Source organism: Antechinus flavipes, chromosome 1 (assembly GCF_016432865.1).
Source record: "Antechinus flavipes isolate AdamAnt ecotype Samford, QLD, Australia chromosome 1, AdamAnt_v2, whole genome shotgun sequence".
Classification (NCBI taxonomy): domain Eukaryota; kingdom Metazoa; phylum Chordata; class Mammalia; order Dasyuromorphia; family Dasyuridae; genus Antechinus; species Antechinus flavipes.
Genome location: NC_067398.1, coordinates 34,426,465 through 34,445,318, shown reverse-complemented (window position 1 = coordinate 34,445,318; position 18,854 = coordinate 34,426,465). Strand labels below are relative to the sequence as shown.

Genomic DNA, 18,854 nt, shown 5'->3' with positions numbered 1-18,854 from the left:
CCCAAGGACTCAATTGCTGGCCTGGAGGTGGAGAAGTCTGGAAAGGGAAGAGTGAATGGGGTCAGGGGTGAAGGGAGTGGGGTCTTCCATAGAAAGATGAAATCAAACAATTCTTGTCTTCAAAGTGCTGGCATTCTTCTGGTGGAAAATAGCATCACATAGAGAAGTGAATACAAAATAGCCCACAATATTTTTGGCAGGAGGGGTTCAGGGAGGGAGTTCTGGGAATCAAGTAGATGCTGGGATCCTACTGAGTCTTCCACAACCACATCCAGTGGAAAATGAGTGGAACTGGAGGCTGAATGCCATAGCATTAATTCTTTGTTAGGGCATCTTCTTCTCATCACATACTTTGTCTCGATCGACCAGAGTAGAGGGAAAGGAAACTTCCAGATTCATTGCAGACATGGAAGTGGAATTTTTGCTATAGTTTGAAAGGTCGGGTAACTTCCAGGCCTTTTAGACCTGACTATTGGTAAACTATTACAGATCTCTCAGAACACAGACTCTGTGACTTCTATAAGTGTTCACACAATGCTCATTTAAAATGGAGGGGTCCCTGTTTCTTAGGCTAAAGTTCAGGATTTTCCAGCCTAGTGATATTAAGGGGAAGGGAAGGAAGGGGCAGAATTCTACATTGTCCTGGCCTTATTTTGCTGTATCAGAATCACTGGAAAACCAGTCTCACACGAAGATGGATCTCAGTGTGCTCACTCTGTAGCCCTGGAACTCGAGGTCTAGTCAAGTCCCTCTCTTTTTACAGATAAGGAAGCTGAGACCTAGGGTAGAAAAGTGGCTTAGTCAGAGAAACAGATGGTAAGCATCAGAGACAGGATTCTACCTTATATTTATAAACAACTCTGAGCTCTTCTCTCTCTCTCTCTCTCTCTCTCTCTCTCTCTCTCTCTCTCTCTCTCTCTCTCTCTCTCTCCCCCTCTCTCCCTCCCTCCCTCCTCTAACCTTCTCCTCTTTTTCTTCTTCATCTTCTTTCTTTCTCTCTCTTTTTTCTCTTCTCTCTGTCTTTCTCTCTTTGTATGTGTCTCTGATTCTTTTTCTCTCTCTTTCTGTCTCTCTCTTACCCACTTTCTCCCACTACTCCACCCGCCCTGATTTGAGAATAAACCAGACTATAGTTTCCTCTCCTTTTCAGTATTTTCAGTTCACAGTGTCTTCAGTGAGAACTTTACATACACATACGTACCCCAGGGAAAAATTTGGCTCTGTAGGCATGTGTGTTTATCACAGCACGCTCACTCTTTCTCTCTCTCTCTCTCTGTCTCTCCCTCTCTGTCTCTCTCTGTGTGTGTCTTTCTCTCTCTGTGTGTGTATCTCTCTATGTCTCTCTCTGTGTGTTTCTGTCTCTCTGTGTGTCTCTGTGTGTCTGTCTATCTCTCTGTCTCTCTCTCTTTCTGTGTCTCTGTCTCTGTGTCTGTCTCTCTGTGTCTGTCTGTCTGTCTCTCTCTCTGTCTTTCTCTGTCTCTCTCTCTCTCTCTCTCTCTGTCTCTGTATCTCTACTCCTTTCTGTCTCTCACTCTCTTTCTCTCTTACCCTCATTCTGATGAACACAAATAGCATCCCAGGGCCTAAAATCTGCTGCCTGGAAAATCTGGCCATGCATCTAGCACATGTTAAAACCCCAAGATAAAGACCAGTGTCCACACAACACACTGTTCTGTACTTTATGTAGAATGTGATAAAAACAGATTACGTGTGTTTTCCAAGGAATTCTTATGTAAATGCTTGAGTTGTGCTACAACATATCCCAACCAAGAGGCTTTGACATAGGGTACCTTATTACATAATCTGGGACATCATGTAAGAGACGACAGTTACATCATTCATTCATTACCTTTTAATCTCCTTAATGAAACTACTTATTTTATCAAACTTTTCTCTCGAGGGCCAGTAATTACATGCTGTTAGAAAGTTGACGTTGGATTAAAACCCAAATTCTTCCATTTGCTTAATAACCCCAGCTGAATCTAGTCAGATCATTAATTATAGTAGATAACATTTATCAGCAATAACTTAAAAGACGTGATTAGGAATAAATCTGTCAGGGTATCTTACTGAGTCTCCAAGAGCATTCCTGAAGTTTAGGTGATTTAGTCGCTTTTGAAAGCAAGCAGCCTTTTTATGTGGCACGTTTAAGGGAGAGCTTAAACTTCAGACACAGAAGGGAGGGGCAGGCAGGAATAATAAAGGTGGGGGTTCTAGGAGATCCCACTGATCTCCTCACCCTGGGGCCAGGGATCTAGCAAGGGAGCTTCAGTGGGGATGGTTTTCAGGCCATGACAAGAAGGGTGAGTTCATGGTTGTCTGGAATTCCTGAATCCTTTCTTCATGAAAGCTCAGACAATCCTGGAGTCTGGGCAGCTGGCTCAGCTGAGGGATTGTGTCCGTTTATGGAGCCAAAATGCTCCAGCATTTTAGAGGGCGGCTGCTCACATGAGACTAAATGACTTTCAACCCCTGAGGTCAAAAGCTTGGGGGCTCAGTCAGCTACTAAACAGGAATTTTGGAGCCCAGAAATTTCTAAACATTGAAGATCGAGACGTGAAGTTTCAAGAAAAGAGGCAAGACAGAAATAAGAATACGAGTAGGAGGAGACATGGGTAGGAAATAGAAAACCCATTAGAAAAAGATTGAACCAGAAAGAAAACAAATGGAGATTTTTCTGGAGTTTTTCCTCTAACAGCATCCAAGCAAATTAAGGACAATATCATTTGATGATGCCTTTTAGAAATGTTTGTCTCCAAATGATACCCATTTTCTCAATTTTTCAGGTTTCATTTATGTTTTCTGCTTTACTTTTGCCCAACCCAAATCCAACTTTTCCCTCAAAATGACTCTTATGCTACTCCTGAATTAATTTTATGTACCTCCATTTTGGCCTCCATCCTTTTTGTAGCTGGTGGTCCTCTAGCTCATCTCCATGATAAGCTACAGCTGCTTATCTTCAAAAGCATCCCTTGGCACTTTTGAATAGCTTTAAGTTTTAGAAAGTTTTTCATTGTTTTGTAACCTAGAACTAGCTCTTTGGAGCTTCTGCCCACTGTCTTAGTTCCTTCCATAGGGATTAAGAACATTACCTGATGAACTACTCTCCCATGTGAGAGTCCTTCAGGTATTTTTGAGGTAGCTAATAGGTTTTGGCTAGGTCTTTTCTCCAAACTAAATAGCTTCAGATTCTTCCAGTGATTTTTGAATGTGCTATACCTTCTCAATATGTCCTGGCATGAGATGTGACATGCAGAATTGAGTACAGTGCTCTGACCAGGTCAGAATTAAGCAAGATTATTATTTCCCTTATTCTGGATAGCATATTTCTATTAACTCAGTGATATTGGTTTTCCTGTTTCTCCTCTTCCTTCTCTTCCTCTTCTTCTTCCTCTTCCTTCTTCTCCTTCTCTTCCTCTTCTTTTTCTTCTTCCTCTTCTTACTTTTACTTTTTCTCCTCCTCTTCTTCTTCCATGCCATATTATTGGCTCATTATGCTTTAAGTTCACTAAGACTCCAAGTTATTTTTATACAACCTATTCTTCCCTCATTCTTTACTTACATAGAGTTGACTTTTTGGACCCAAATTCAGCACCAAGTGTAGAATTTTTCATTTTTCCCCATCAAATGTCATCTTCTCTTTACATTAAGTTCATTGTCCTGGATGGTTGAACTTTTTAGATTTTAATGTGTTATCCGATGTGTTAATTATCCTTCCCAGCTTGAAGTCATCAGCAGATTTGAACACATATCATCTTTTTTTTTTTTTTAATTTTAACTTGTTGATGAAAACCAACCGAAGGTCAAGAACAGATTTAAGGAATACTCTAGCAGAGCCTCCTTTCTTGAACACAATGATTTGGGGTCCAGTCATTCAATCCCTTATGAATCCCCTTAGTCTTATTTTTATTAGTCTACATCTCATCATCTTGTATTTAAGGCTTACAGGTTCATAGAATTAGAACTACAGAGGAGACCATTCAGTCCAAATCCATGTTTTTACAGATGAGGATCCTGAAAGCAGAGAGAATATGTGACTTAATCACAGTCACAAAGGGAAGAAAATGAGCACAGGTCTTAGAATTCTGGTTTCAATGTTCTTTTTTTATCAAACCACATAAATTTTCATTCTATATGAGTATATCTAGAAGGGAGCCAGTATTTAGGATCCATAGCATCTGGAAGAGAGAAAAATTCTTAATGATCTCCTCTTAAAGCTATTTGATACAGGAATCCATTTGAAATTTGTAGCTGTGTTCAACAAGTAGTGCTGATTATAAGTTGGAATAGTACTTGAAGTACACATTAAACTGAGAGTTTTAATTTAGGTTACTTATACCTGTAACATTTTATCTCAATGAAATATAATTTTTGTGTGTTTTCTCTCTAAGTTCCTACATTTATCAGTGACTTTAATAGGTTTGATTGAATTATATTTTTTGAAGAGATTAGAGAATGAGAATACAGCACAAAAGAGAGTCACTTTCCCTCTCCCCCTGCCCCAGTCCTCCAGGTTCTTGTTATCTAGTGTAGTTAAAAAGAATGGGAGCTTCTCCTTTCTTGAAATGCATCCACCTAGTAGGTTTGTGCAACATCCTGAATTTATTTTTCCAAATGATTTTGTTTGGAAACACCACATGTTTGTGCTTTTAAATTTATAAATACAACTGTAAATTAGTGGAAATTTAATCCACACACTTAGATGTAACTCATTCCAGGGCTGTTTTGAGCAAAGCTCATGTATAAGATAAGAGGCTTCTCTGAGTCTGTTTTAAGCCTTGTGATTTTGGAAAAGGAAGCTATACAGCAGTAAACTGTCCTCCTTCTCAGAAAGTCAGAAGCCTGACTCATCACTCAAGGACCTGAGGAGGCTTAGAGAGAATGGGGTTTGTTCAAAAATGCTTTCCCATAACTACTTTCTCTGTTGACAGTAGGAATTATTGTCTTAGGCGTATGAGAGTTTATTTCATGGAAAACCTAATATTATCTTGTTTTCCTTACCTCCAAAGGATAATCAAGAGGGATCATCCAGTGAAGGAATTTTTGTATCAAAAATAGTTGACAGCGGGCCAGCTGCCAAAGAAGGAGGGCTGCAGATTCATGACCGGATTATCGAGGTATGTGGAATAGTGGACAGTGCCTTTTCATACTCTGAATGCCATCTCTGAATACTCACCCAAGGTAGCTTCTTTGGAGGAGGGCTGATGGAAATGAATAAGGCAAGTGTTTTGAGGAGACAGTCAAAGTGTGCTTTGTTAGATCTAGTTCTGATTGTCTTTGTACTAAGAGGAGGTCTTCTCTAAATATAGAGGAGCCAGATTATGAGTAGCATGGTTGAGATTTCTCTCTCCCGCTCTCAAGGGGGCATCTTTTTGGTATATTCCTCTTGGAGTTTTGTTATGAAACCAATGGGAATCAGGATGTTAGTTAAACACCAGATGTGAAATCTCTGTTGTGTAAATTGGGACTGTTTTTATCTCGGTTGCCAAGGTACTTTTCTGTAGGCTTTGGAGCCATTCTGAGGCTTCCAAAGTTCAGAGTACATGGGTTACATGGCGTAAATCACTTGTCTGCTGTGCTCTTGTGCTTCCTTTTATGCTTCTCATAGACAGTCTTCTGATGGATGTGTAGGGAAAAGTCCCTCATCCACAATTACCGTCAGCATGTTCATCTTAATTTCTGTGCTGCACTGCATCAGTTTAATTTAGCATTCTCTGTATTAGCATATCTCATGATCTAGCCCTCTTTTCCATTGGCATTCTTCTGATTTTGGGAAAAACACTGGGGATATTCTGAGTTGTTAACTGAAAGTGAGTATGTTTTCTTGAATAGATTTATTTTGTTTTTAATTTTGACAATTTAACAATTGAATGATTTCTACAATGTTATTTTGAAAAATTTTTTAGAGTCAGTGTTGTATTAGTAGATAGTTAGAATTGGTGACAGGAAGGCCTCTGTCCTAGCTTTCAAATTCATTTCTCTCCTTCATATTTCACCCCTCTCCAATCTATCCACCAAGCTGCTAAAGTTACTTTCCTAAAGCAGAGTTTCTGATATATTCATACATATATGTTTATGTTTATTTGAGTATATATATATATATATATATATATATATATATATATTTGAGAATATATACATGCTCAGTAAACTCCAATGGATCCCTATTACTTCCAGGATCAAATATAAAATTCTCTGTTGGACAGTTAAGGCTCTTCCTACATATCCAATCTTATTATACTTGATTTCCTTCTATATATTTAACAGTTGAGATGCATTGGACCACTCAAATGTGATATTCCATTTCCCATCTCTTTGCTTTGCAGTGTTTGGTCCCTCCCTCTCCCCTGGCTTGGATCACTCGATTCTCCTTATTTTTGCCCAATTTCCCCAACTTGCTTCAAGCCTCAGTTTCAGAACTCTTTTATACAGTTGGTCTCTCTCAGAGCCTCCACCTTCTAATGCACTCACATATACATACACATGCATTTACCCATTGTATATGTGACTGGTTTTGCCTTTAATGATGTCTGGCACATAAAGTCTTAATGACTGACCAGCTGACATTAATTACTGTTCGACTCTGGACAAGTCACTTCACTTTAAACACCTTCGATATCTTCTCAGGGCTTAGCTACTCAGCCAGAGAAGGGTTGTGATGTGCTTCTCCTGGGAGCTTCCCAGCCTGAGAAAAATCACAGCTCTTTAATGGATCTCTGGTTTAATATTTAAAGATGTAAGCTCAATATTGTTGGCTTCTCTAACAAAGCAATTCCAGAAAATAATACAGCGGTTCAGGAAACTGAAGAGTGGATGGATTCTTTGGAGCTTGAATAAACCATCTGTAGGAAAAAAATTCCAAAAAATAAAAAATGAGCTTTAGCTCTCACCTTTATGTTCATATAGTGCCTTTATTTAGAAGATCCTGATGACCTTTTATTCATTACGTGATGTACCCAATAGTTTTGAACACAAAATGGAGAGCTCAGCTCCTGCCACCCTATTGGAATACAGCTACATGTTCCTCCAAAGCTGGCAGGAATTGGGCAACCCGCAGACTAACTGTCTGAACTCTCCCAAACGGATCATAATTGGAGTTTTTTGTTCCCTCACATACATTTGATTTCTTTTTAAAACAATGAGAATCAGGGATATTGCATCTTTTTTTCTTTAGTTACAGAGCTCTTTTCTTCAAATGGTATTCATGTGTTCTAGGGTAAACCTCTTTCTGAACAGAGAGGGTTTGATGTCATTAAACAACAATTTTCCTGGGAAGGACAGCCTTCATTAGAGTTAAGATGTGTACTTACTGCCTGTTTTGGAAAAGAAGCAATTTTGTGGGCCTATTGTTCAAAAAGATAAGTGAAGCGTTTGTTGCCAAGGAAATGGTCGTACAGCCAGTTTTCTAAGTAATGGAATTTCATTGCTCTTATGTTTTGCAAATGAGAAATATACAGCTGTGGAGGATTTGCTCTTGGCAAAGGGCAGCCTCTATTTGAATTTTCAGTACAGTTTCTGGTAAGCCCCTTTTTCCTTCAGTCAGTTTGTGAAATATGAATCGCATTCTTGTGCCTGAATGAAAAGAATGGAAGTCACAATAGCAAAATGATCTAGATAATTGCAGTTGACACATCATGCATGTATCAATCAATTGCTAATCTCTTTGAAGCAACACAGAGATTTCAGTGATTCTCCCTGGCGCATCTGCTTTGTGTCTTGTTTTAGCACGAGGCATAGTTTTAATATTTGCTATTGCAGCTTCAGGTGGCAAGAGGACAAAGTCCTGCAAAGACTTCTCAGAAGCCATGGAATGGTAGCCACCAGGTGTTACGTGGGGCTTAGACTTGGACTCAAGTGCAAAGACCTGAGAGAAGCAGAGTATACTGTGTAAAACACTTTATCCAGTTTTATAGAAAATAATATGTGTTGTGGGAATTGGGGACAAAAGATAGTGTAAAGTAATAAAGTAATAGCTATCTAGCTATTAAAAAATTGTTTGTGAAACGGCAATGTGGAAGTAATTGGAAAACAACCATGTTTTTATTACTGTCACATTGCACTTGGATCTTGATCCAGATTCTGCCTCTGGTATTTACAAGTTGTGTGATACAGACTTGTAAGGTGGGACGATGGTATCTGTGGTACCTACCTACTGGGGATGGAATAAGATTCAAATTAGATAACTCTTGTTAAGTGTTTTTGCAAACTTTAAAGCACTATCAAAATGGCAATTCTTTTTGTTATTATTCTTGAAAAAATATTCTCATCTTATTTGATGTTTTTCAGATAGAAATTCAGTCATTATATTGCTGTTATTCTTTTATACTTATTATTCTCTGAGCTACTTAATATGTGAATGAAAATTGCTTTTTTTGAAGTTGAAAAAAGTAACAAGATGTAAGTTTGTCTGCCCCTTTTCCCTCTTTTTCTATCTCTCCTATCTTAATCTGCTTCCTTCTGCTTTGGTAAAAAGGAATTTCTTTACCAGGAAGTGTCTATATCCATTAAATCACTAGTTCAGACCTTGGCCTAGTAGACTGGAATGAAAGTTGGGAAAATGGGGGTTCAAATCCAATATCTGATCTGTATGGCTGGTAAATGTAGATAAGTCTTTTAACTTCTTGTAGTGTCTCTTATCAGCTATCTAGGATGATAAATAGTAGACCCAGATTCCCTGTCCATACCAGTGGAGGGAGTGCCTGCATTGGTTTTCTCCAGAGCCAATGATGTCATGAATCTGGACCCGTCCTTATTAAAAGGTGCCAGAGTGATTATAGTTCATTCTCTTGTCATTGTTTTGCCTTTTCCTTGTCTGCTTTTAGGAAGTAATTTGAGAATAAGGAACCAGTTTATAAATTCCTCAGCTGTCTCTTTTTTTGTCTAGAACAGAGCTTCTTAATTTGGGATGGAAGGGAGTAGGTCAATCTGATAAAACTGGGGATCTATTCTCAGACCACATTAAAAAAGAAATCAATTATATTGAAATTAAGATTTTTTTTCCTGGCCAGTTTCACCTGCCAATGCAGTAACTTGTTGGTGGAGGAGCATTAATTCAGCATCCAGTTTCAGGGAACTTCTGTCCATCTTCATGATTTCTCTTTTCAAAGCTTTTATCTCTTGTCAAGCAATTTAATCTTTCACTGGAAGAGCCAAAGGATCATCTCTCTTTTTCTAAGCATCCCTAGCAAACCCAAATAAATTGTGAAATCATGTCATTTAGCTGTTTTAAGTTTTCAAAACTTTACTCCATCTTTGGGATTTCCTTTATACAGTTCTGAACTATTTCTTTTAAAGTCTGTATTTCAGATGATATTTAGAATTTAGGTTTTAATTGAACTCCTTTTGCTCTTGGTTTCTTCTTGTCTAAGATGTCCTTCTAATTCTTTTGAACAGATGGCAACCATAGCTGGACTACTGATGTATATGGTCCAGAGAGCATGAATCATTCAAATAAGGGGAAGTAATTTTTTTAGAGGTAAAATTGTATTAGGATCGTGGTTGAGGGGTAATCCGAGAGTGCCAAAGTTTGATATCCCAATAAAGGGAGATACAGGGAATGAGATTAGATAGTAAATATTTAGTATTAGCAAAAATTAAATCTTGGATTTTGTTCCCTGTGATTTAAAGTGAACTTGCTTGCTCAGAGTTTTGTGATCTGGGAGCAATTCTCATGTATTGGTTTAGCCCCTACCTACCAAAGACTCACTGTAAGCACCTGTGCTAGCAATAGTAGCTGGATGCTTGCTTATTTGCATCCTATTTGTCCTGTCTTCCTTCTTTAACCTCTCTTTTCTCTAATCACTGGATAGCTCCTTTTTTAAAAAATAAAAGTTTTGAGTTCCAAATTTGATCTTTTCCCCCTTCCCTTTCCTTTGTCCTTTCCTGAGACGGTAAACAATCAGATATAGATTATACATGTGCAATTATGTATAATATTTCCATATTAGTCATTTTGTATAAGAAGACTCAAATAAAAGAAGAAAAATAGCATGCTTCAGTCTGTATTCAAACAATATCTATTCTTTCATTGGAGGTGGATAGTATATTTCATCATTACTACTTTGGATTGTCTTGGATTATTGTATTCCTGAGAGTGGCTAAATCATTCATAATTCTCCAACAAACAATTTTGTTGTTACTGCATATAATGTTCCCCTGGATTTTTTCACTTCATTATGGATCAGTTCATGTAAGTCTTTCTAGATTTTTCTGGAATCATCCTGCTTGTAATTTCTTATAGCACAATAATATTTCATTATAATCATATTTCACAGCTTATTTAGTCATTTCCCAGTGGATGGAATTCCTTTCGATTTCCAGTTCCAAAAGAGAGTCATATGATACAACTGCAATTTATCTCAGATATTCCTACCTTAGGACCTTAACCATTCTCTGAATGGCTTCTTAAAAAGACCAGGCCCCTTTATATTTGAAAATAGTGTGTGATAATCTGAAACAAGTCAACTGGTTACTTCGCCCACACATAACATCCTCTCTTTTTTGCATGATTAATCTGTTTTACTGAAGTCTCTTGTTCTAACAATACAGAGTGTTGTAGCCTGCCAGAAAAAGGTGGGAAAGGAAAAAAAAAATTCTGGATTGATACTTCCTTTAGGAGGAATACAAGTTATTCTTGTTCTCACAGAAATCTGCATTAAAATCCTTTTATGTATAGATTTATAATATGCTCTTTGGACTCCATTTTTTCCTTATAAAACAGAAGCTTCTTAAGAGCAGGGATGGTTTCATTTTTTGTCTTTGAATCTCCAGCATCTAGCCCAATCCCTGGCACGTAGTAAGTACTTAATAAATACTTGTGGATTAATTAATTACATATGGAAAAAATGTTCTTAAAACCATGCTGTTATAGAACTATTTGCTCTTTACTTAGAGGTGAATATTTTTAATATTTATAGAGGTGAATATTTAAGTGGAATTGTGCTTAAGAAATTTGACATTGATTTGGGCCAGAGAATATGTTCTCTCTTTAATGAATTATAAATGTGATTTTCCACATTCAGACATTCAGCTGACTCTCTATTGCCAATAATCATCCTTCTGTATAATCTTCCATAAATAAGCTGACATGTGAGTAATGTTATGGTTTGGAGACCTTAAGATGTAGGCATATGAGCTGTGTAACCTCCCAGGCATTTGAGGAAGTCAGTCTTTGTCTTTTTTGTTTGCATTAGAGTTAGTTGTTTTGTCACTTCTGACAAGGCTAGTTATGGTATCGTCTAGAAAAAATCAGCCGTTCCATTATTAACCACCATTGACTTAAGCTGATGAATGTGGTTGAGTAAACTGTGACTTCACTAGCTGTGTTGTTAATAATAGGAGAGGGCTTTAAAGTCTGTTAAAACACTACAGTGAAACTCTCTTTAGGAGGAAAACAACAACAAAACTCCATCTACTCTTCTTTCTTTACGTGGGACTAACTGAGAAAAAGAGAAGTCAAATGAGATGAGATAGATATTGAAATTTCCCATTTAATTTGTGGTGTTGGTGAGGGACATCTTTTGCTGTGATGCAGAAGATTTTTTGTTAATTTTCCATTCCGTCAGTGGAGCAATGGAGACTCTGACATTTATATATACTGATTTAATCTGCAAACAAGCCCAGCGCCATACTAGAACACTGAGCGATGTTTTTACTACTAGGCAGGCAGAGATAGGAATAAGATTTTGGCCTGGGCAATGTTAGCTCACACTGCTGTTTAACAGAGTAGTGGCAGAATTTATTTCCAAGGCCTCCAGAGGGAAATGGGGGAGATGTAGCAATCTTCCACATGATCCAGGATAACTTTCCTACCTCACCCCCCCAAAAAAAAACTCTAAAATCTTGAAATATTCAGAAAACAACTCTTGCCTACTTTAGTTAGATATTTTTGAAAACTCTTCTTTGTTTTGACTGTGGAATATTGGTTCAAATGCTCCTTTTCCAGACATCTTGGAATTTCAGAAGGATTTTTTGATGCTCTTTCTATAGCATTGCCATTGCCACTTCAAGGAGTGGTCTGTTTTCTTATCAAACTTGGGGACTATCAGCAGTGGTGTTGATCACAAGTCCTTCCATCTCATCAATATTATACAGGATATTCACTCAATGGGCCGGGGGCCCTTCCTCTTGTTTTCCTGACACTGTGAGTGTGACTAGGTGTTCCACAGGAGCTTGTCTGTCACTTTGCATTATGTGACTAGCCCACCTCCCTGTCTGGTCATACACCTTGAATGACACCATATTAGATCAGTTACAAATGAGTCTCTTTTCCTTGGAGATTTTAATTTAAACTGTCCTCTCTTCACAGTATCAGTTCTCTCATTCCTCCCCACAAACCATCTCTTGTCTCTTATCCTTATGGCTTTTACCTGTCTATTACATCTAAAGGAAAAGATGGAGAGAATACTTTTGGGAACAATTTAGATAGTAGCCTCAAGAGAATGTAAGTGGTCTGAGGGAAGGGTCAGTACGGTTTTTTCTATATATCCCTAGAACCTATCATAGTATAATACAAATGGTAGATTCCTAATGCTTGGGCAAACTTCCTAGTCAACCTTTGAGAAACTCATTAATAAGTTATTGCAACCCAATTAAGTATTATTTGTATTATAATCTTTTTTTAATTTTTTTTTTTAATTTCCAGGGACTGCCTCTGAGTTCTTAATCTTTTCTGTGATATGAATCCTTTTTCAGGAATTTTTTTTGAAAAATGTATAAAACACAATTTGACAAAGGACACCAAATATGGTGAAATTCAGTTATCAGAATTTTTTTATACATAAGCTCAAGACCTCAGGTTCAGAATTCCTGGATTAAATGCTTTACTTTTATACCCAGTGGGGGGGGGGGGGGAAACAATAACAAAGCCCTTAATGAATTTCTTCTTCTCTTTTCCTCTTCCTTTTCAATTGGTTTCAGCTGGTAAGCTGTTGTAATTTATTGTTACTGAGGAAACCAGTGTTTTTTATTATCAATTGATTCTTACAGATATGAACAATGTGGCATGTGAGATTCCCTTGTGCCTGTCCCCAACAAGCAGGAAGCTTGACAAAAGAAAAAATGGATCGTAAAAATGTCAAACTACAGAAAGAAATCTGTGAAAGCTTCTTTAAAACAAAACAAAAATCTTCCTCTTCCAAAATTTGTGCTCCAGTGCAGAATTCCTAAAGGCATTTCATGCTAAAACTTTTGCATCAGGCTCATTTGAAGTTTTTCCTTCAGAGTAACCAGGTCTGATTCCTTGCCCATTTTAATAAAAATTCACAGCATGTTGACACTGTGTACTTTTATGGGAGTTTTGAATTCATAAAAGCTTTAAAACTATCCTTCCTGGTTATCCCTTAATAGAAAATTTTAATTAATTCATCCATAAGGCTTTGCAAAATTTAGAAAACCTAGCAGTGATTATTCTACTTCCAATGAATTTTTCTCAGTGCAGGCTGGGTGAAATAAAGGAAATCCACATGCAAATTCTTTTGGAAGAGGAAAAGACACCCACCATTCATACATTCAGATAATATATGGCTTTTAGAAATTATGTAAGCCCTTTTTGTAAATTGTAATTAGATACTTTTTCTAGACTTTTGGATCCTTCTGAGAACATTAACATATTGAATTGTATCTTAGGCTTCTTTCTTCAGTGTTGAGATTTCTAGTGGCTGCATCTTGAATCATTCTCTGTGCATAATGCACCATTCTCCCCCCCCCCCCCGCCCCTTCTCCTGACAACCCTTGTTGACAGCTCCTCTCCCCGATGTCTTCCTGTTCCTGTGACTTTTAATTCCTGTTCTTCATCAAGGCTCCCCTTTCCTGTCAACCCCACCAAGTCGTTAGAGGGCTCTGGCATACAAAACAAGCCTAAAATAGGGATTCTTAACCTTTTTTGGAGTTGTGAAGATAAATCACATTTCTTTGGATTCACCATACCCACACTTCCCCCCCCCCCAAAGTGGAGCCTGGGGCACGCGTTACATCTTTCAAATTAAAATAAATTCAAATGTGCTTCATGTATTTTGTAATATCCCATGAGATAACCGGAGAAATCTTTCTGTGTCCCAGGACCACAGCTGGGAATCATTGCTTTAAGTACACTCTTTTCTTTTCCTGTGTCTTGAGAACTTTTATTTGAAAATTCATTAGCCATCATGATATGGTTGGAATACTCACCAAAAGATTTGAAGGAGGTGTTGATAGGAAAAGGAAATGATTTGTTGAGTATGAGTTTTCCATTTTAGAGCAGAGGAAAGTTAATTCGTCCTCCTGTTGGTCCATGTTTGTCAGTCAATTAAAAAAGTAGACTTAGAGGGAAAAAAACCTAAACTATTGTTTGTGCAAGGTATTGAGCAAGATATAAAGAAGCATGGGAATGTCCCTACCTTCCAGGACACTATAATCTAATTACAGAAATAAGATAAATGCTCAATAAAAGATAACAACAATATGCCACATTATAAGTAATAAATTCCACCAAAAAAAAAAAGATATTGAACATAAATTCTGGAATAGCAGTCTAGAGGAGAGAGTTTTTTTACTTTATATAGAGGCAGAAAAATGATGGGCTTTCACATTTCATTTTAATTTCACATTTAGACTTTGTGCCATCAAAATTGCTTTTTCCTTTTATAGTATTACAGAATTTTACCATTGAAAAGGACCTCATTGATGAGATATTCCAATCATACTCAAAAAGTAGTTCCTTTTATAACCTATCCCATCAATGGCATCAGCCTTGAAGATTTCCTGTGAAAGAGAGCCCACTTTCTCCTAGGTTAGCCCTTCTGTGCTTGGGGAGTTCTGATTGGTAGGCAGTTTTTCCTAGTAGCAAGCCTAAATTTGTTTCAATTCTATTTCAACTGTCTAGTTTTTCCTCCCTTCCCCAGGCTGCTCTATGTCAACATACTTCTAGTTCCTGAAACACCTCCTTCTATGCAAAGTACTCAAAGTTCGGCCCCATCCTAGTTATCCTACAGCTCATTACTTAACCATGTTATCCTTAACTATGAACAGGACAGAACATTGCAAAGTAGACAGCATCCTTTTTTGTTTGTATATTGACTTTTTAAAACAAATTTATCATTTATTTTATTTGTAATTTATGGAATAAAATAAGCATTTCCATATAGGTACATATAATTATTAAAAGGTGATCGCAAATTAAACTGCAGAGCTTGTATGTACAACTTGTTATTCTTTTAAAATATATAATAAAGTTATTATGTAAATTTCTTTTTTTTCTCTCCTTTTCCCTTGCTGTAACGATGACTACCATTAGACTCAGATATGTCTATTTATGCAAAATTATTCTGTGCCTAATTGTATTTATCAATTCTTTCTCTTCCTTCATATGACCTTTGAATATCATTTGAATGAGTGATTGGCTTAAATGGGACAATTCATGGATTCCAGGTCTAGAATGGGAAGGGAGGCTATCTATTCCAATTTAGAGATGAATAAACTGAGGCCATTGAATGTTAAGTGACTTGTACAGAGTCATACCAAGTATAATCCACCAATTGTCCAGAGCTAATGCTCTTCCCATTATATTTTTTTGCCCTGCCAAGTTTTGTAAACCTTAGAGACCTAGACCACTCTCTTATCTGTTTTCATTTCTAGATTAGCTGTACTTGGAGTCTTTATTAAAAAACATTTACTGCTTCTCAGATTTATAATCATTTTTAATTGAACACATATGCACTAAGTTACCACATATTTTTCTCCTATGGCTTGTGAATGAGCTGTTTTAAAATTAAATCAAAACAGTCCTACAGTCACGTCAGGTTTTTATATCGTGCATGGAGAGAATTGAAGCACCTTATAGGAAAGGTGGCAATTTTCTAAAAATGTAAGTTTTGGCAAGCTCTCAGCCAAATTTGGCATGGCACATTTGGATTTCTGGAAACGTGGTGCATCATATTCTGATTATGTGTCTTCACCAAGAGAGTGAAAGAGAAGAAAATAATGTTTGAGTAAATATGTAATTCCAAATTGAATTCCACAAGTGATGTTGGCTCTCCTGTGGCTCAAGGATGGACCAGGGTGCTATTTGTTAACATGCATTTAGCAGAAAGGGACTGGCTTGAGTAGCAAATGTCCCTCCCAGCTGACGCTTAGTTTCCATAGTAATCACTGGAGTAGAATAACCACTGATAATGCTGATAGGTCAGACCAGAAATCAAGGCTCAGAATTATTTTACGATGTTCTTAGCTCACTCCAGAGAATTCTTTAGTACTTGAAAGTAATAATAATCATTGTCTGATGTCATGTTTGGAAATTTGGCATTTCTTTTTATTCTGATGAAACTTTTATAGGATCAAAATTAGTTATTTTGTCTCATAATTTCCTCAGAGTTGGGATTTTAAAAATTTTTTTTCTATGTCCAGAACATTTTGGTGGTCTGGAAAAGGTAATGAACCTTTTTTTTTTTTTTTTTTTTTTTTTTTTTTGCTGAGGCAATTAGGGTCAAGTGACTTGCCCAAGGTCCCGCAGCTAAGGAAGTATTAAATATCTGAGGTCAGATTTGAACTTGGGTCCTCCTGAGTCCAGGACCAGTGCTCTATCCACTGTGCTATCTAGCTGCCTCTGGAATGTTTTTAAATGCATACAGTAAAATACAGAATTTCCCAAAAGTCCTATTGCAGTTTTAATCCTCAAAAGCTTAAATCTATATATTTATCTATAGACTATTATATATAGACTACACAACCCTCAAATAAAATATATAGAAATTATAAAAATATATAAACTATAATAGACTGTATAATAGAATGCATACATAGTTTTTTTCTATGTAAACTATTTATAGACTATTAAATAGACTGTATGTGTCTATATCATATACTTGTCTATATTTCATTCTTTTGTAATTGAATTCATCAATCTATTTTTCTATTTTTATAATGCACCAGATTTTATAATGCACCAGAAAGAACAACTTTCATTATATTCCATTCTAGGAATATGATTCACTTCTAAAAGAAATTACCCCCATTTTCCTTATTATTTTTGACTGCTTGAACTTTCTTAAGAATTTTGGTATTTTGCCTAATTCTCTAAAACATACTGTTGGTATTTTAATCACGTTAAGTCTGTATATTAACTTAGATAGTATTGTCATTTTTTATATTAGCTGAGTCATCATAAATACTGAATATCTCTTTATTTAATTATATTGTTACTGCTGTAACAATCAATGTACTTTGGTAGGTTAATTCCCAGACTTTTTATAAATTTCATCATTCACTAAAATTTCTCTTTTCATCAATTTTAGGATTTTATTTGTCATTGTAAATAAATGAATAAGTTCATGATTTGGGAAGTTTGTTTTTCTTTTTTTATTAATAATAATAATTTATTTTATTACATATATTATATATAAATAATAATAATAATAAAATAACATATATTATGTTACTTTGTAGAAGTAATCTTGAGTAATATTTTGGTTATTTTCTTGGGTATTTTGGAAATTTTTGGAAATTTTAGAATTTGAAAATTTTGGAAAAAAAGAAAGCATTATAAGATAAAAAATGGGTATTTAGCATCTGATTTCACCAATTTGGAAACTCTCAGATGAGAAAACCTTTTTCAAAGATGCAGATCAGCCCCCCCCCCCCCATCATTTAGTCCTAGTTTTGGTGTTACAGTGATGGAAACCTGAGAAAATGGAGTAATAACAGAATTACATAGACAAAAAATACCTTGTTTGGTTGACTTGTGTATTCAGAAACATCTTTACTCTGTTACTTATAGCAGAAAATTGTCTGTTGGTTATAGATTACTATTCATTTTCATCACTTAGTCTCAATCCTTTAGCTCTAACAGTCCAGAACTCTTTTTAAAAAAAAAAGTTTCTAGGGCCAACAGTTTGAGTAAGCCACTATATTCTGACAAATGAAACTTCAAATTTATTTGGAAATATGGTGCTTACTTAAGAGGAATCCTGGTATAGGGAGAAAAAAAAATCCTTTAATATGATATCTTCAACCATTTGCCCACACGCTTGGCTTCAGTATGGCTTTGGTTATGAATTATTCATTTGATGTCCATTACAATTCTGCGAATTAGATTATGATTATACTTTGAATTTAGCTTCGGGCAATTTAAAAGTAGATCAGATAAAATTATAAAAGAAATAAAAGAAAAATCTTGGCATATGGGTGGCAAGAATGGTTTTTTTTTTTAAAATCAAGAAAGCCACATTTTGTTCTCTTTTCTATTTGTCATCTATTCCTATTTTGTTGCTTTTCTAGCTCTCAGAAAATGGCATAAGTAAAGTGTTTATGTGCTTGTTTGACCCCTTAGATTTAATAGAAAACATAAAGGATATAAATATCAAACTCTTTTCTAGAGAACAATGAATGAAATTTGAATGTTATTTAAACTGCCTTCTCTTTTCTTTATTTTAGCTTAACCTGAGTTCTAATTATTAAATTTATGTAATGTTTACTTTGGGTTTTGAACAAAAAATTTAAAGTGTTCAGCTCATGGTGTGTTTATGTTTAAATTCATCCTAGTTGTATGCATTTTAGTTGTTTTTCAATCACATCCAATGATTTGTGACTCCAGGGACTTCATATGTGACTTGCCAAGAATCACACAGCTACTAACTGTCAGAATCCAGATTTGAACTCAGGGCTTCCTGACTCTGTGCTCTGACCCCTGCGCCACCTAGCTATGTTTGGAAATTTTTAGTTTTAAGACAACTATAAAGAAGCATACATTTGAGAAAAGGAAAATATCAGATGCTTCCCCTTTCATATCCAATCTTTTCTCATGCCATTTTAATTAAAATTGAAACATGGGAATAAAACTAGTCAGAAAGTTATGAAAAGTAGCATCATTTCATTTCTTGGGA

At 36.2% G+C, this 18,854-nt stretch overlaps 1 protein-coding gene across 1 annotated transcript in view; it reads left to right on the top strand.

Moving 5' to 3' along the window:
• PDZRN3 (PDZ domain containing ring finger 3) overlaps positions 1–18,854 on the top strand; it is a 275,996-nt gene that overhangs the window by 20,103 nt on the left and 237,039 nt on the right. The window contains exon 3 of the mRNA XM_051980912.1: positions 5,010–5,117. Coding sequence (XP_051836872.1) covers positions 5,010–5,117 — 108 coding nt within the window. The remainder of the gene's footprint in view (positions 1–5,009; positions 5,118–18,854) is intronic.